Source organism: Bufo gargarizans, chromosome 7 (assembly GCF_014858855.1).
Source record: "Bufo gargarizans isolate SCDJY-AF-19 chromosome 7, ASM1485885v1, whole genome shotgun sequence".
Classification (NCBI taxonomy): domain Eukaryota; kingdom Metazoa; phylum Chordata; class Amphibia; order Anura; family Bufonidae; genus Bufo; species Bufo gargarizans.
This window is the reverse complement of record NC_058086.1, coordinates 55,292,963-55,312,350: the sequence shown is the minus strand read 5'-3', so window position 1 is coordinate 55,312,350 and position 19,388 is coordinate 55,292,963. Positions and strand designations below refer to the sequence as shown.

Sequence of the window (19,388 nt, the reverse complement as noted above, 5' to 3'; positions counted from 1 at the left end):
AAAAAAACATAAAAAATGTGCCAGAAAAAAGCAAAAAAAAACGCACCAAAAAATACTCAGTGTGAACCTGCAGCGGAAACTACCGGTGGAATTTTGTCGCGGCCACTGTGCCAAAATTCTGCCGGCGGCAGTGTGGTGTCCCGACTCCATTGTTTTCAATGGGAGGCAGCGCTGGAGGTCACGCCGCGGTGGTATAAAGTGGGGACCGTGTCCCTCCTCGGTGTGGTTTGCAGATGGCCGCCTCTGGAAGCCGAGTCCATGGCCTGTAAATTGAAAAATTGCAGCAGAAACTGCTGTCAAAATCCCACCGTGTGAAGGTATTTTCACACTATTTTTTTCTGTGCTAAAAAAAAACTGACGCAGGATCGTCTTCAGGATTTCTTGTTTTATATTTTTGGGGATTTTCAGGATGCTTTTTTTTTTTTTTTCAATACAGTTTTTGATGCCTTTTTGACCTGGTTTTTCATCTTGCCCATTTGAATTTGATGGTTCCCCCATTTAATTCAATGCAGGTGAATGGAGGTTAATTACCGTTTTCTGAGTGGAATCCGTGTCAAAATCCGTGTTGAAATAACGTAAAGGGCCGGTTCACACGTCCGAAATTGCCGGCGGAATTCTGGCGTGGACACCGCAACAAAATTCCGCCTGCAACCATGTGGTGATTGCAGCTCGGTGGAATAAAGCTAGGACAGCGGTAAGTCTGGGCGTGTCCCTTGTTGGCACAGCGTGTGGACAGGCGCCACAATTTGCCTCTTTTTAATGGCGTTAAGCCGCAAGCGGTTCCGCGGCCCATTCACGCGCTGTGTAAACGGCTCCTCAGAATCTGCACCATAGTTAATCTCAAAGACACTTTTTGGGAACATAAAGGGTATGCGATATAGTCTGTTTTTATTATTGGGCACACATATAGATATTTAGCCTGCACTCCTGTCTTGTCGGGTTCATATTCAATAATTCTGGGGCTCTGCTTTTCACATCAAAGAAAAAATTAAATTGCCAAAATGTGTAAATGACTGGAGACACCTCAACACGCGGTAGGCACGCTAAAATAATATGTGATACAATAAAACGCATCGCTACCGCAGATGTCCCTTACACTGATTCCGTGGTCTCGCCAGTCACCATCACCGTGGCAACCAGGCGGCCCCGCCCCTCTTCCCGCGGATTGGACCGCTCCTTCCAAGCGCCGCTTTCCACTCTGTTCCGATCCCGAACTCAATATCTGATTGGCCGCAGCCTGGAAACGCACCACCTGAGCCCAGCTTGATCGAGCGGCGAAACAGCCAATCACCGTGGCGAATGGGAGGAGGCGACGCTGTAGGGGCGGGGCTTAGCTTGACAGCAAAGTGCGTCGTTTTGAAAGGCGAGTGAGAGGAGGCGAGGGCTGCTTTGTGGACCTGCAGGTATGGCTTCAGCTTAGACCAGGGGACGGCAACCTCCAGCTGTTGTGAAACTACAACTCCCAGCATGCACACTTGCTCAGCTGTACTTGGAACTCCCATAGACGTGACTGGAGCATGCTGGGATTTGTAGTTTCACAGCAGCTTAGAATATTCTGTGACTGATGGGTGGGCTATTGTCACGTTTGGGTCAGTGGCGACATTTAGCTTGAGCGTGGCTGCTTTCCTACAGTCAGTGCATGCTGGGGGTAGTAGTTTCACCTCTTTGTCAGGTTTGCAGCAATAATAGCCTGAGGGTCATGTGGCTGGTTGTCATGGGCTCATGTGGGCAGTTTTTTTACATAGAGCAGTATTCACACCTGTGCTTTTCTAGGATTCTCCGGACGCCATGGACCTGATCTTGTACCTGGCCGGCTCGCTTGTCCTGTTACTGCTGTGGATCAGGGCGAAAGGCTTCGAGTACGTCATCGTGCACCACCGATGGGTGTTCGTCTGCCTCTTCTTGCTGCCCCTCTCCGTGGTTTTCGATGTGTATTATTACGCCAGAGCCTGGCTGGTGTTCAAAATGTGCAGCGCCCCCAAACAGCACGACCGGAGGGTGAAGGACATTCAAGAGCAGGTGAGACGCCGGCCACTTCTTATGGGTGTCTCGAGAAAGTGTTTTTACAGAGGAAGCCATTTTGGGATGTTAGGGCACTTTCACACTAACGTTTTTCTTTTCCGGCATAGAGTTCCGTCCTAGGGGCTCTATACCGGAAAATAACTGATCAGTTATATCCCCATGCATTCTGAATGGAGAGCAATCCTCTCAGGATGTCTTCAGTTCAGTCTTTTTGACCGATCAGGACAGAGATAAAACCGCAGCATGCTACGGTTTTATCTCCGACTAAAAAAACTTAAGACTTGCCTGAATGCAATAGGTTTGTATTAGTGCAGGATCCGTCCTTCCGCAGATCGAAAAAAAAAAAAAGGTGAAAAAAGTAAATGCTGGATCCATTTTGCCGGATTACACCGGAAAGACGGATCCGGCATTCCAATGCATTTTTCTGACTGATCAGGATCCTGATCAGTCTTACAAATGCCACTAGTTGGCATACGTTTTGCCGGATCACTCTGCCGCAAGTGTGAAAGTACCCTTAAAGGGATATTCCAGGACTTAAAGGTGTTTTCTACCTTCTGACCCCATTTTCAATATGCCTGCAAAGTGTACCAGAAAAATAGAAAAATCCCTTCAGCCGACGCCAAACCTCTGTTCCGTCCTCCTTCCAGTCCCTAGAGGTGTCACATGCATCGCTGCAGCCAAGCGGCATGTGATCAACACATGACTGGTGAGGCCAGTGAATGGCTGCAGAGGTGCATGTGACCTCACCTAGAAGTTTACCCTCCAGGGACTGCAAGGGGTGCAGAACCAGGGGCGGACTGAGAACCCTCAGGGCCCCCGGGCAAAATAAATCAAGGGCCCCCTTACAGGCCCCACCCATGTTCTGCTGCAAGCCCCACCCTTGTCCCGCCTCCAGCCACACCCTAAACAATCTTTAATAAGATTTCTAAGTTAAAGTGACACAAAAGGCACCGAGACCACTTCAGCTCATTGCAGTGGTCTGGGTACAGTGTCCCTTTTACAAATCGAGCTGCAATGTTCTAGAGAAACTGCATTGTTTACGTTCCAGCAATAAGTCAGCGTCTAGTGGCTGGCAGGCACCTGAGGGCTTCCAGGATTAAAACAGACCTTTGGTCTGGTATCTGACGCTGGACGTCCTCACACCCTGCATGATGACCTCCAGGGTCAAATTGATTCAATGCTTTCGTATGGGGTGATCTAATCTCAGCGTCCATTAGTGAGCCTCTGTTAGAAGCAGTGTGGGCATAACTACTGTGAAGGGGGCACATATCTGGGCATAACTACTGTGAAGGGGGCACATATCTGGGCATAACTACTGTGAAGGGGGCACATATCTGGGCATAACTACTGTGAAAGGGGGGGAGGCCCTTCACAGTAGTTATTAATCCCTTTCAGCAGTCCCCCCTTCAGTGAATGGGGGACTGCTGAAAGGGGTTAATAACTACTGTGAAGGGCCTAGCCGTCTGGGCAACCCCACAGATCATCCCCCCACCCACCTTGTTCCACTGATCCGCTACTTGCGGGCTACATGGGCATGAGTTCAGTCACTTCGGTGCGCAATCCCATCCTGTGGCTCGTGATCCCGCGTGACCCGTGACCTACAGCGGCAGGTCTTGCGGGATCACGCGCTGCAGGGCGGGATTGCCCACGAAGTGACTGAACTCATTCCCGCGCGCCAACAAGTAGCGGAACAATTACAAGAGGGGTGGGGAATAGCCAAATTAAAAAATATTTTGAACCAAAAGGTGTTATGGTGGCTCTGTGGATGGAACTGTTATGGGGGCTCTGTGGATGACACTGTTGTGGGGGGGGGGGGGATCTGTGGATGACACTGTTGTGTGGGGGGATCTGTGGATGGCACTGTTGTGGGGGGGGGATCTGTGGATGGCACTGTTGTGGGGGGGGGGGATCTGTGGATGGCACTGTTGTGGGGGGGGGGATCTGTGGATGGCACTGTTGTGGGGGGGGGATCTGTGGATGGCACTGTTGTGGGGGGGGGGGATCTGTGGATGGCACTGTTGTGGGGGGGGGGGATCTGTGGATGGCACTGTTGTGGGGGGGATCTGTGGATGGCACTGTTGTGGGGGGGGGATCTGTGGATGGCACTGTTGTTGGGGGGGATCTGTTGGTGACACATATATAGCACCTTATGCTGTCATCCACAGATTCCCCCCATAACAGTGTCCCTGTGAGTGAATGATCCCCAATACAGGGACTGGGGGCCGGCATCTGTGGTTGTAATGGCAGCGTGGCCCGGTGCAGTCACTGTATTCTATTACACCGGGCCCCGCTCACTGTAATACTAATATTCATATGTGAACAACTTGAAATCCTCTGCGATCCTCTTCCTCTGAGCTCTCTGTACTCACAAACTCAGTAGCAGGCCGGGCGGCAGCGCAACTCACTTACGTCACGCGCCTGCTCCTCCTACTTTATGAATGAAGTAGGAGGAGCAGGCGCGTGACGTAAGTGAGTTGCGCTGCCCCCCGGCCTGCTACTGAGTTTGTGAGTACAGAGAGTAGGAGGAGCAGGCGCGTGACGTAAGTGAGTTGCGCTGCCCCCCGGCCTGCTACTGAGTTTGTGAGTACAGAGAGCTCAGAGGGAGAGGATCGCAGAGGATTTCAAGTTGTTCACATATGAATATTAGTATTACAGTGAGCAGGGCCCGACCGGTCAGTCCGCCTCCGCCCCTGTGCGGAACAGTGGGTCTACACTGGAATGGTGATTGGATAATTTTCTATTTTATTTTTGTGGGACCACTTTGCATGTTAGAAGATGGAAAATCCCTTCAAAAGGGTTGGCACATTTGGGACATTGATGGCATATCTCTAGGAATGCAGAATTGGGGACCCCGCCCCGTTTCCTCAATTGTTTGAAGAGGTCGTGGCACTCCTGGATTTTCGATGGGCCAGTGACGTCATGTTCATTGGTTACATGGCCTAGGCCTGTGATGGCTAACCTCCTGCACTCCAGCTGTGGTGAATCAGATATTGATGACCTCTCCTGAGTATAGGCCATCAACATCAAAATCTCGGACAACCCCCTTTAACTAGTGTGATGTATAGTATGTCAGACTATTATTACATCCCTCTCTTTTTCCAGGTGCGTCGCTGGAAGGCTGAAGGAGGTAAAAACTTCATGTGTACTGGAAGGCCTGGCTGGCTCACCGTGTCCCTGCGTGTTGGGAAGTACAAGAACACACATAAGAACATAATGATCAATCTGATGGACATCTTGGAGGTGGACACCAAGAGACAGGTATTGATAACAGCCGATAGGTTCTGGTTGTTCTTACTCTTGTTTGAAGGTGTTGTGCAGGATACAGTCATGTTCACACTTCAGTTATTTGGTCAGTTTTTTCCATCAGTTACTGGGAGCCAAATCTAGATGTGGTTCAGAAACACAGAACAAGTGCAGATCTTTCCATTATACCTGATCTCTGTGTAGGCGTAACTACTGGTTTTGGCTCACAATAAGGCCTCTTGCACACAACCGTATGTATTTTGAGGTCCGCAAAAAAAACGGATGACATCTATGTGCATTCCGTATTTTGCGTAACGGAACATCTGGCCCCTAATAGAACAGTCCTATCCTTGTCCGTAATGCGCACAATAATAGGACATTTTCTATTTCTTTGCGGAACGGAAATACGGAAACAGAATGCACAGTAACTTCCGTCTTTTTTGCGGACCGTAAACGGAACGGACACCGAAAGAAAACACGTTTTTGTGCAAGAGGCCTAAGGGCACATTCACATGACCGTCAGTGTTTTGTGGATCCGCAAAACACGGATACCAGCCGTGTGCATTCCACATTTTGCAGACCGCACATGGCAGGCGCTATATAGAAAATGCGTATTCTTGTCAGCGATTGCAGACAAGAATAAGACATGCTATATATTTTTTGGCGGGGCCGCGGAACAGAACAATGGATGCGGACAGCACATGGTGTGCTGTCCGCATTTTTTGCGGCCCCATTGAAATGAATAGGTCCGCACCCGTTTCGCAAAATTGAGGAACGGATGCGGACCCATTCATACGGTCGTGTGATTGCACCCTAACTGATGGAAATAACAGATCAAATATCTGACGTGTGAACTTAGCCTCACAGGGGACGTCCTAGAAAAAGACACTTATCCCCTATCCACTCTGAAGGTGATAAGTGTCTGATTAATGGTGGTCTGATCACCCGTCTTGAGAACGGTGTTGTCCCATTTGAATGGAGAAGTGGTCACACATGTCCGCTTGGGGCTCCATTCATCTCTGCGGATCTGCAGAAGATAGCCGAGCCCTGTACACAGCTTCTCCTCATCACTCCCATAGAATTAAATGGGGAGGCAGTGGACATGTGTAACCGTTTCTCCGTTCAAACTGTGGATGATGGGACTCCTTTTCTTCTGATTGGTGGGGTCTAACCACTGGAACACTTAGTCCACTATTCTGTGGCTAGGGGATAAGTTTTGTCTATGGCTAAACCCCCTTAAACCCTAAGTGACCTCCCATCCGCCTTTTTACAGCGGTCACTAAGGGGCCTTAGGCTGGGCCGCTGCTTTTTTACGGCGGCCCAGTCTAAGGCCTCTGTCACACGAGCGTCACGGCTGAGGGCCGGATGCGTTCAGTGTGCATTGCTGGAAACCTACACGAGTAGGCACGCAATTGCAGTCAGTTTTGTCGTCTGCGATTGCGTTCCGATGTTCGTTTTTTTTTTTCCGTGCTAGTGCAATGTGTTTTGCACGTGCGTGAGAAAAAACTGACTGTGGTACCCAGACCCGAACCCGGACTTCTTCACTAAAGTTTGGGTTTGGTTTTCTGTAGATTTTATTATTTTGCCTTATAACATGCCTATAATGGAAAATAATAGCATTCTTAAAACAGAATGCTTAGTAAAATGTGCCATGAGGGGTTTAAAAAAAATTATAAAAACATAACTCCTCCACTTGATCGCGCAGCCGGCATCGTCTTCTTTCTTCTTCTTTCAGGATCTGCAAAAGGACCTTTATTGATGTAATCACGCTCACCGCGTGGTGAGCGCGGTTACGTCATCGACGCTTTAGTGAAGCGTTTAGTTACAGGCTGGTAACTAAGGGGTTAAAGGACTTATGCCGTGATTGATGTAAAAAAAACTAAAAACTGAAATCATATAGCACATGACAATCTCTTTCTAATAAAGCTAGAACCAGCCCTGAGCCTCACATGGATCCAGAGATCTCCACATTCATTGTTCTCGATGTTCTGCTAGATTTATTTCAGGCTGACAACTCAGGGGGCGTGTCCTTTCTGCTGCAGCCCTCTCCCTATAACTACCACAGCTTCTACTAGAAGATATGGCAGTTGAAGATTTGAACTGAGCGCTTGTGACCACTTCATTTAGGTGGATGAAGAAATAAGGAAAATAACAAACAGCAGGCGGCGCTATACAGATACATTTTATTGAATAACTCAGTGGCTATACTACATTTTTCATTATATCCAATTACAAAAGTATTCAGATCCAGTTGCTGGTTTGAAAATTCTGAATATATTTCTTGGCATAACCCAACTAAAGGGGTTTCCAAAATCAAAAAAAAGGGGGTTCAGAGAGCTTGAGGCTAATGTCTCATGTCCCGAATCTCTGATTCCCTGCCGAGCCTGCAGCAGTCATTTGCCGTTCATCATTCACTTGCCTGCTGCAGCCAGTCACTGACCTCAGTGGTCACATGATGATGCACTTGTGACCGCTGAGGCCAGTGATTGGCTTCAGTTGTCATGTTTTATTTTATTTCATATAGCCTGCTGCACAGGACATTTAAAAAAAATCTTGCACAACCCCTTTAATTAATATTATATTTCCTATTGAATATTTTTGTGTGTGCTCTCTTTAGATTGTACGTGTAGAACCTTTGGTGAATATGGGTCAGGTGACAGCCCTTCTGAATTCCATTGGCTGGACTCTTCCAGTAGTACCAGAGCTGGATGATCTGACAGTCGGTAAGAGGAAATGTATAAAAGCAGAAAGTAGGACTTTGTTTTGTGCTGAGAGAGTTGACAAGTATATATTTTAAGAATTTAGGAGGTTAGGGATAAAAGTCAAAGAATAGCTTTTTATGAAGTCTGATGGCATTGAATTGCCAGAACAGGAAGTGATGTCATCAGAACATCCACGCATTAGTGGAAACTTCAGGCTTTGGGCTTATTACTGCAGGCAGGTTGATTAAAGGGCATCTGTCAGCAGTATTGTACCTATGAAACTGGTTGACCTGTTACATGTGCACTTGGCAGCTGAAGACATCTGTGTTGGTCCCATGTTCATATGTGCCCGCATTGCTGAGAAAAAGGATGTTATAATATATGCAAATGAGCCTCTAGGAGCAACGGGGGCGGTGCCATTACTCCTGGATGCTCTGCTCTCTCTGCAACTGCTGCACCTTCTGCACTTTGATTGACAGGACCAGGCAGTGAAAACATCATCACACCTGACCTGTCAATCAAAAAGCAGAGCCTCTAGGTGTAACAGCAACGCCCCCATTGCTCCTAGAGGCTCATTTGCATATATTAATACATCAATTTTCTCAGTAATGCGGGCACATATAAACATGGGGCCAACACAGACGCCTTCAGCTGCCAAGCGCGCATGTAACAGGTCAGCCAGTGTCATGGGGACAAAACTGCTGACAGATACTGTGTAAAGGAAAGTCTCATGAAGATAACACCTTTCCATATCCTCTGTTAGGGCATATGGACATCACAGACAAACACCCCCATCAATGATCCAGAACTGACTAATAAGTCCATGTATTACGTGGTCAATTGAAATTCAGTACCCATCATGTAACACTACGTTTGTGTGGCCAAATGCAGCTTTCCCTGGTAACCACCGATCATTTGAGGTTCCTGGAGACATGTCCGCTAACCCTGTAAAATATGAGGTTCATAAACAAGCTGTATTTTCTGCTGTAGGTGGTCTGATTATGGGAACAGGAGTCGAATCGTCATCCCATAACTTTGGACTCTTCCAACATATCTGCTTGGCCTATGAACTTGTCCTTGCTGATGGGAGCCTCGTGCGGTGTACACCGGTAAGACTGAATCTACCTTCAGTATTTAAAGGGGTTTTCCGCAAGTAGAATATTGATGACCTGTTCCCTGGATAGGTCATCTATATTTGGTCCAACTGCTGACACCCCTGACGGTCAACTGTTTGAAGTGGCCGCGACCTCTTCCTAGGCCAGTGATGTCACGTTCATCAGTGACATGGCCTAATTTCAGCTCAGTCCCCTTCACGTGAATGGTCCTAGGCCAGTGGTGGCACTTTTATCATTCACATGTCCTATTTGTAGCTCTGTCCAATTCAAGTGTGTGTTCCTGGTCTGCAATACCAAGTACAGCCACTAAATATAGAATGGCGCTGTACTGGGTATGCTGTAAGGAGCCCACCATGCTCACTGGGGCTCCGCTGCCTCTTCTAACAGCTGATTGGTGGCGGTGCCAGATATCGGACCCACCATAGTCAGATATTGATGACCTACCCTGAGGATAGGTCATCAGTATTCTACTCCCCTTTTATTAGAAGTGTTTTGCACACTGTGTTTGTGGACTTGGCTATATAATAAATTCTCTTTGCAGACCGAAAACTCCGACCTCTTCTATGCCGTCCCCTGGTCCTGTGGTACCCTGGGCTTTTTGGTTGCTGCAGAAATAAAGATTATCCCGGTGAAGAAGTATGTGAAGCTGCACTACAGCCCTGTGAGGGGCCTGGAGAAGATCTGCGAGAGGTTTTCAACAGAGTCCAAGAAAAAAGACAACTATTTTGTGGAAGGTCTGGTCTTCTCTGCCGACGAGGCTGTGATAATGACAGGCGTCCTGACGGATGAGGCACAGCCAGACCAAGTAAGTGACTGTCATTTCCTGATTTGCTTCTTGATTTATTTATTTTTTTCCCCCTGCTTTATCTTTATTAACACAATTTTATTTTTCATGCGTTTGAAGATCAATAAAATTGGAAATTTTTGGAAACCTTGGTTTTTCAGTCACGTGGAATCATATTTAAAAAATAACCAAAGTGGAACTGAGTACATCCCCTTACGCCACTACTATCACAGACATACCAAAAGTATCTTCTGGGAGCTGCAGGTAGGTGTCCCATATAACCGCAATGGTAGAGTGTGCTATGACTGTACTTTGTAGACTCCACAAATAGAATTAAGGTGACCGTATTCATTAGATGAATATTGGTCGAACCTGTCAAACCTACATAATGTGTGTGTGTGTGTGGGGGTGGCAACTCTCCCACAACAGCAGATGTCAGGTGGAGGAAGGATGGAGCATGCTGGTTTCAATATGGCCAATCCTTTTGTTCTTGAGGGAGATAAGCTGCCTGTTGTTCCCTTATTTTTGTGGAGAAGATATGCATGCCTCGTGTTTCTGTAAGGCCTCATGCACATGGCCGATGTTTGGGTCCTCATCCGAGCCGCCGTTTTGGCGGCTCGGATGCGGACCCATTCACTTCAATGGGGCCGCAATAGATGCGGACAGTGCTCCGTGTCCTGTCCGCATCCGTTGCTCCGTTCTGCAGCCCCGCTAAAAAAATATAACCTGTCCTATTCTTGTCCGCACTTTGCGGTCAAGAATAGGCATTTATATTGACGGCCGCCCGTTCCGTTCCGCAAATTGCGGAAGGCACAGGGCGGCTTCCGTTTTTTGCGGATCCGCGATTTGCGGACCGCAAAAAAACGGAACAGTCGTGTGCATGAGGCCTAAGTGAGGAAAAAAGCATCATCCTCCATATTTTTCCAGAAACTAATTTCGATATCCTTCCAGGGCAGAACATACGGCCATTGATAATGTTCTTCTTTTTGTTCTAGGACATCATTCCCTTTGGCAATAACCCAGTGTTTCGTTATCTCTTTGGCTGGATGGTGCCGCCGAAAATCTCCCTATTAAAGCTCACCCAAGGGGAAACCATCCGAAAACTGTATGAGCAGCATCACGTGGTGCAGGACATGCTTGTCCCAATGAAATGTCTGCAGAAAGCCATCAATGCCTTCCACAAGGAGATTAATGTATGTACTGGGAATAACACATAGGCGACTGAAAAAAGTGCTAGTCTCTTAGGTTGGTTTCACACGGGTGTTGCGGAAAAAGATGCGGAACATGCGCGATTTTTCAGAAAAAATCGGCATGTTTGGTACCCAAACCCGAACTTCTTCACAGAAGTTTGGGGTCGGTGTTGTGTAGATTGTAATATTTTCCCTTATAACATGGTTATAAGGGAAAATAATAGCATTCTTAATACAGAATGCATCGTACAATAGGGCTGGAGGGGTTAAATTTTTTTTTAACTCACTTTAATCCATTTGTTTGCGCAGCCCGGCTTCTCTTCTGTCTTCTTCTTTGAGGAATAGGACCTTTTGATTACGTCACTGCGCTCATCACATGGTCCATCACATGATGGATCATGTGACGGAACCATGTGATGAGCGCAGTGACGTCATCAAAGGTCCTTTTCCTGTGCACAGCAAAGATGAAGACAGAAGAGAAGCTGGGCTGCTCGAGCAAGTGGATTAAGGTGAGTTAAAATTTTATAAATTTTTATTTTTTATTTTTTTAACCCCTCCAGCCCTATTATACTATGCATTCTGTATTAAGAACGCTATTATTTTCCCTTATAACCATGTTATAAGGGAAAATAATAATGATCGGGTCTCCATCCCGATCGTCTCCTAGCAACCGTGCGTGAAAATCGCACCGCATCCGCACTTGCTTGCTGATGCTTGCGATTTTCACGCAGCCCCATTTACTTCTATGGGGCCTGCGTTGCATGGAAAACGCACAATATAGGGCATGCTGCGATTTTCACGCAACGCACAAGTGATGCGTGAAAATCACCGCTCATCTACAAAGCCCCATTAAAGTGAATGCCGGATTCAGTGCGGGTGTAATGCGTTCACCTCACGCATTGCACCCGCGCGGAAATCTCGCCCGTGTGAAAGGGGTTCTCCGGGCTTTAAATATTGATCACCTATCCTCAGGATAGGTACAAAGAAGACCGGCACTCGCTACGATGAATATTCATCGTAGCGAGTGCCGGTCTTCTTTGTACCTAGATTGATGGGACGCCGACCCTAAACGCGCGCACCGCTCACTACATAATGGAGTGCTGGCTGTTCTACTTCTTCTATCCTCAGGAGAGGGTCATCAATATCAGATCAGAGGGGTCCGACACCCAACACCCCCTCCAATCAGCTATATGAAGGGAATGCCCACGTAGTGAGCGCATGTCGTCTCCCTTCTCTCTTCCTGCTCGCTGCTGCTATGTCTATGGAAAAACAGAGGTGATCAGGAAGAGAGACGGACCTTCCCTTCATTCAACTGAAAGGCGGGGCTGTCGGACCGCCGCTGATCTGATATTGATGACCTATCCTGACAATAGGTCATCAATATTAAAAGCTTGGACAACCCCTTTAAAGTAAATTGCCCCTGCTTCGGATCTGCTGCATTTCTGCTTCGGATCCGCTACAAAATATCTGAATGTGTTACAAGCTGCAGATTTTCCTGTACTATAATTTCACAGGCTGTACAATTAAAATCCACAACTGCAGGCCAGTTTTGAGATTTTGTAAAATCTCACGCACTTTGCTTCTACTGTAAAAACTTTGAATTTTCCAGCCACAAATTCTGTAGGCTTTAGAGCTGGAATCTCCCCAGTAGTCTTTGGTTGAGGGTACTTTCACACTAGCGTTATTCTTTTCCGGCACTGAGTTCCATCCTAGGGGCTCAATACCGGAAAATAACTGATCAGTTTTATCCTAATGCCTTCTGAATGGAGAGCAATCCGTTCAGGATGTCTTCAGTTCAGTCTTTTTGCCTTTTCAGGACGGAGATAATACCGCAGCATGCTGCGGTTTTATCTCCGTCCAAAATTCCGGAACACTTGCATTTTTTCCCATTGACATGCATTAATACCGGATCTGGCCCCGATTGTTACGGCAAAACTGATCCGGCATTGCGGTCTGCGCATGCTCAGGGCGCAAAAAAATTTGAAAAAAATAAATGCCGGATGCGTTTTTCTGGATGACACCAGAGAGACGGATCTGGCATTTCAATGCGTTTGTCATACGGATCAGGATCCTGATCCGTCTGACAAATGCCTTTAGTTTGCATACGTTTTGACGGATCCAGCAGACAGTTCCGGCGACGGAACTGCCTGCCGGAATCCTCTGCCGCAAGTGTGAAAGTACCCTGAGTCAGTGTCTGCACTGAACCAGATGTGATGATTTCTGCCAGGGCTCATGCACACAGCTGTAGTTTCTGTCCACATCCGATACGCATTTTTTGCCGAACCATTCATTTCCGCACATCCGTTCCATGGCCCTGCAAAAATAAAGGACAATGATGTTCGTTTAAAGGACAATGATAGGACATTGCTACAGACGTTAAAAAAAATAAATGGTGGCCTGCGCTCAGCCGAGATCAGCAGACTGCAAAACACTTATGGCCCTGTGCATAAGGCGTTATGTGAGCTATATGGTTCCTGCAGGAAAAATAGCTGCCCCATTGTAGAAGCTCAGCTAAGCTTTAAAGATACTCCTGACAACAATCTTGTCTACTGTTTCCAATGATGAACAGCAGAATTATGAATACAGCTCTGGACTGTAGCACAGGTGTTAATTCAGGATGAGTGAAAAGTAAATTAATGACTTTTTTTGTGCATCTTATTTAAAGATTATGGGAAAGATTTATCAAACTGGTGTAAAGTAGAACTGGCTTAGTTGCCCATAGCAACCAATCAGATTCCACCTTTCATTTTCCAAAGGAGCTGTGAAAAATGAAAGGTGGAATCTGATTGGAAGCCAGTTCTACTTTACACCCTTCAGCTATTTCCCCCCCTATATCTGTGTATAAGCTGTAAAATGATAACTGAGGTTAGGTCCCAGGTCCTGATTGTCATATGTATGTGCTTTTCACAGGTCTACCCACTTTGGCTTTGTCCATTCATTCTGCAAAGTCATCCTGGCATGGTACATCCCAAGGGTAATGAAGCAGAGCTGTATGTAGATATTGGGGCATATGGGGAACCGAAGACAAAACATTTTAATGCCAAATCTTCTATGCGCCTGTTGGAGAAGTTTGTCAGAGAGGTTAATGGGTAAGTTTATAGTTTGACACCACTATGTAGTCAGCGGTAACAGCTGCTGTATAACCAGTGTCGGACTGGGTTGCCTAGGGCCCCCCAGGAAAATTCATTCTGTGGCAACATTAAGACCCTCAAGATAATTATGGAGGCAGGTTCCTAGGGAAAGAGGATGCTGGCTAGCCTTCCTCTATACCTAGAAATCATCTCAGCCCCCTGATACATCTATAGTGCAGAGGGTGGGGGATTAGGGGCCCCCCTTGCACAGGGGCCCACCGGGGGATTCACCTTGTTCCCCTGTGGGCCAGTCCGAGCCTGTGTATAATACAAGCGTCATTGTGGATAGGGGGGAGTGCACAGGTTGTGATGTCTGCAGCCCTTATGTGACTGTATTTATACTATTTGTTTTCTGTTTGAAGCATTTAGAGAATTAATTTCTAGTACTTGTTGTGTCGGCCATTTCCTAATATTAAGCAAATAGTAGCGGATGCAGAAAACAACTAAAAAGTGCTAGAAAAAATGGAGATCTATGTTCACAAACTCAAGTGACCCCTGAGTTCAAGGAATCACTGTGAGCAAGGTATCACCTATTGTAGATAACGGGGTAAAGGTCACAAGTCAGCAGATTCCTGAGGGTTTATAAACTTTACCTGTTTTATAATTCCCATAGTTTTTTATCATATCCATCCAGCAGGTTTGCTTAAGTGGCATCTGTCAGCAGTTTGTCCCTATGACACTGTCTGACCTGTTACATGTGCACTTGGCAGCTGAAGGCATCTGTGTTGGTCCCATGTCCATATGTGTCCACATTGCTGAGAAAAATGAAGTTTTAATATATGCAAATGAGCCTCTAGGAGCAACAGGGGCGTTATTATTACACCTACAATCTCCACTCTTTCTGCAACTGCCACACCCTCTGCACATTGATTGACAGGGCCAGGCAGTGAAAATGTGATCACACCTGGTCCTATCAATCAAAGTACATAGGGTGCAGCAGTTGCAGAGAGAGCAGAGCCTCTAGGTGTAATGGTAACGCCCCCGCTGCTCTTAGAGGCTAATTTGCATATATTAGAACATCATTTTTCTCAGCAATGCGGGCACATATGAACATGGGACCAACACAGACTCCTTCAGCTGCCAAGTGCACATGTAACAGGTCATCCGGTTTCATAGGAACAAATGTGCTGACAGATGCCCTTTTAAAGGGGGGTTTTGGTACTTAAATTTTGATGACCTACCACCAAATTGGCTGTTTGAGGCAGCTGCCGATGCCAGAAACTGTATAGTGGATGGAGCCGGAAGCATGAGATTCTGTCCCCGCTGTAGTGCCAGGATAGTGTAGCTCAGCTCTGAGCTGCAGTCCACGTTATAGCGATCGGCACCTGCCCTAAACAGATGTTCGGTGGGGGTGCAGGGTGTTGGACCCCCACCGATCTGATATCGATGACCTAGACTGAGGATAGGCCATCAATATCTAATCACCAGAAAACCTCTAACGTTTCCATTGCTTTAAAAGGGTTTTCCAAGATTTTTATACGTCATCAGTATCTGTCCGACAACAGGGACCCCCGCCGATCACCTGTTTTAAGAGGGCACCAGCGCTTCTGTGAGCGCCGCGACCTTCTCTCAGCTCACCAAGCACAGCGTCGTACATTGTATAGCGGCTGTGCTTGGATTGCGTTCAGCCCCATTCACATGAATGGGGCTGAGCTACTCCTAGGCCACGTGACACAGGAACGTGTCATCACTGGCCTAGGGAAAGCAGCAAAAAAGCTGCGGCACTCGCTGGTGCCTTCTCAAACAGCAGATTGGGGGGGGTTCTGGGTGCCAGACCCCCAACGATCAGATATTGATGGTAGGCTGATAGCTGTAGGTAGCCTGGGCATGCTGGGAGTTGTAGTTTTTCAACAGCTGGAGAGCCTCAGGTTGGCCATCCCTGATCTAGAGAATAGGTCATCAGTATAAAAATCTCGGAAACCCCCTTTAATACCAGACACTTTTGGCTTTGCGTCACTAAAGTCCAGGCAAATACAATATGTGGATTTTATTCCACTTATGGTTGTCTCTTTCTCCATTCAGTTTTCAGATGCTTTATGCAGACTGTTACATGAGCCGTGAAGAATTCTGGGAGATGTTTGATGGATCCTTGTATAAGAAGTTGAGACAGAAGCTAAACTGTGAGAACGCTTTTCCGGAGGTGTATGATAAAATTAGCAAAGCTGCGCGCCACTGAGAGCAAGAGACATTTATTTTAATTTTTTTTTACAATAAATCCGACTACGAGCCTTAGTCCTGCAATCAGCTGGAGGATCTTGCATTTTCGGACAACCCTCTAACATCTGCGCCTTGCCGTACAGCTTTAAAATTAAAGCGCTGTCATCCACACATCTGCCTGCGGTCACCAGGGCACAAGTGATACACCTGCCGGCTGTGGATTTTTCTGTCGCCGAGTCTGTGCTCTTAATGAAGGAAACTTAACAAGGAAATTGCTGTAAACCGCCCATGAATCCATGATGACTACTTCTTGTCCGCTGCTTCCATGATCCACTGTTGTCCATCCAAGACAACTATGACCCAAGTTTTGTAGCTGAATGTGAACCTTGGTCATGAAGACGCAATGTCTCTGAAAATCTGAAGAGCTATTTTGCTGATAAAAGCCCAAAAAAAGGGGCAATGTATTTGTATATCTGGAAAAAAGTGCCAACCATGAGGATGCTTTTAATAAATGACTTTTTGTGCGTTTAATTCCTTATGTTGTAACTGAGTGCAACCAGTCTACGAGCTCCTTTTATAAAACACAAATCAGCTATGTATTGTATGAGAAGGGCTCTGTGTCTGCTGTCACAAGTTTCATTATTTTATGCTTTTTGCTACATTGCGGGCAAAACTTTATGGATAGTGTGTGGTGAGAACTGTGGTACTTTCACACTAGCGTTTTTCTTTTCCGGCATATAGTTCCATCCTAGGGCCTCTATACCGGAAAAGAACTGATCAGGCATATCCCCATGCATTCTAAATGGAAAGTAATCCGTTCAGGAAGAATCAGGATGTCTTCAGTTCAGTCATTTTGACTGATCAGGCAAAAGAGAAAACCGTAGCATGCTACGGTTTTATCTTCGGCGAAAACAAAACTGAAGACTTGCCTGAATGCCGGATCCGTCCTGCGCAGACCGGTAAAAAAAGATACAAGACGGATCCGTCTGTCCGCATGACAAGCGGAGAGACGGATCCGTTCTTGCAATGCATTTGTGAGATGGATCCGCATCCGGATCCGGCTCACAAATGCTTTCAGTCACTTTCAGATCGGCGGATCTGGCAGGCAGTTCCGACGACGGAACTGCTTGCCGGATAACACTGCCACAAGTGTGAAAATAGCCTAAGGGCTCTTTCACACTTGCGTTGTTCTTTTCCGGCATAGAGTTCCGTCGTCGGGGCTCTATGCCGGAAGAATCCTGATCAGGATTATCCCCATGCATTCTGAATGGAGAGAAATCCGTTCAGGATGCATCAGGATGTCTTCAGTTCAGGACCGGAACGTTTTTAGGCCGGAGAAAATACCGCAGCATGCTGCGCTTTTTGCTCCAGCCAAAAATCCTGAACACTTGCCGCAAGGCCGGATCCGGAATTAATGCCCATTGAAAGGCATTAATCCGGATCCGGCCTTAAAGGGAACCTGTCACCGGGATTTGGGGTATAGAGCTGAGGACATGGGCTGCTAGATGGCCACTAGCACAACCGCAATATCCAGTCCCCATAGCTGTGCTTTTATTGTGTAAAAAAAAAAACGATTTGATACATATGCAAATTAACATAAGAGTCATATCTTACTTGTGTGACTCCAAGTTCTGACTCCTCTCAGGTTAATTTGCATATGTATCAAATCGTTTTTTATACACAATAAAAGCACACAGAGCTATGGGGACTGGGTATTGCGGATGTGCTAGTGGCCATTTAGCAACCCATGTCCTCAGCTCTATACCCAAAATCCAGGTGACAGGTTCCCTTTAAGCTAAACGTCATTTCGGCGCATTACCGGATCCGACGTTTAGCTTTTTCTGAATGGTTACCATGGCTGCCGGGACGCTAAAGTCCTGTTTGCCATGGTAAAGTGTAGTGGGGAGCGGGGGAGCAGTATACTGGTTACCATCCATGCGGCTCCCGGGGCGCTTCAGAGTGACGTCGGGGCGCCCCACGCGCATGGATGACGTGATCGCATGGACACGTCACCCATGCACATGGGGCGCTCTGACGTCATTCTGGAGTGCCCCGGGAGCCGCACGGGCGGTAAGTATACTGCTCCCCCGCTCCCCACTACTACTATGGCAACCAGGACTTTAATAGCATCCTGGCTGCCATAGTAACACTGAACGCATTTTGAAGACGGATCAGTCTTCAAATGCTTTCAGTTCACTTGCAGTGTTACGGATCCGGCGGGCACTTCCGGCAAATGGAGTACACAACGGATCTGGACAACGCAAGTGTGAAAGAGCCCTAAGGCGTATTCCAGGATTTTAAAGGGCATCTGTCAGCAGATTTGTACCTATGACACTGGCTGACCTGTTACATGTGCGCTTGGCAGCTGAAGGCATCTGTGTTGGTCCCATGTTCATATGTGTCCGCAGTGCTGAGAAAAATGATGTTTTGATATATGCAAAAATCCCCCTTTAGGCCCCTTTCACACGGGCGACTTTTCCGCGCGGATGCAATGAGTGAGTTGAACGCATTGCACCCGCACTGAATCCGGACCCATTCACTTCTATGGGGCTGTGCACATGAGCGGTGATTTTCGCGCATCACTTATGCGTTGCGTGAAAATTGCAGCATGCTCTATATTCTGCATTTTTCACGCAACGCAGGCCCCATAGAAGTGAATGGGGCTGCGTGAAAATCGCAAGCATCCGCAAGCAAGTGCGGATGCGGTGCGATTTTCACACACGGTTGCTAGTAGACGATCGGGATGGAGACCCGATCATTATTATTTTCCCTTATAACATGGTTATAAGGGAGAATAATAGCATTCTTAATACAGAATGCATAGAACAATAGCGCTGGAGGGGTTAAAAAAATAAATAAATAATTTAACTCGCCTTAATCCACTTGATCGCGCAGCCCGGCTTCTCTTCTGTCTTCTTCTTTGCTGTGTACAGGAAAAGGACCTGTGGTGACGTCACTCCGGTCATCACATGATCCATCACCATGGTAAAAGATCATGTGATGGACCATGTGATGACTGGAGTGACGTCACAGGTCCTTTTCCT

The 19,388-nt window shown here is 47.0% G+C and overlaps 1 protein-coding gene across 1 annotated transcript; it reads left to right on the top strand.

Moving 5' to 3' along the window:
- The first annotated feature begins 1,392 nt into the window (after positions 1 to 1,392).
- DHCR24 (24-dehydrocholesterol reductase) lies at positions 1,393 to 16,948 on the top strand. Its single transcript, XM_044300988.1, has 10 exons — positions 1,393 to 1,403; positions 1,774 to 2,019; positions 5,125 to 5,280; positions 7,883 to 7,988; positions 8,958 to 9,076; positions 9,624 to 9,887; positions 9,987 to 10,130; positions 10,862 to 11,059; positions 13,967 to 14,145; positions 16,210 to 16,948. Exons 2-10 carry the CDS (start codon positions 1,789 to 1,791, stop codon positions 16,361 to 16,363), a joined length of 1,551 nt encoding a protein of 516 aa, XP_044156923.1. The 5' UTR covers positions 1,393 to 1,403; positions 1,774 to 1,788; the 3' UTR covers positions 16,364 to 16,948.
- The last annotated feature ends 2,440 nt before the right edge of the window (positions 16,949 to 19,388 follow it).

Coding starts and splice junctions, on each gene's coding strand:
- DHCR24 (XM_044300988.1), top strand. CDS start 1,789: ATGGACCTGATCTTGTACCTGGCCGGCTCGCTTGTCCTGTTACTGCTG. Junction 2,020..5,124: donor TGAAGGACATTCAAGAGCAG/GTGAGACGCCGG, acceptor CTCTTTTTCCAG/GTGCGTCGCTGGAAGGCTGA. Junction 11,060..13,966: donor CCTTCCACAAGGAGATTAAT/GTATGTACTGGG, acceptor TGCTTTTCACAG/GTCTACCCACTTTGGCTTTG.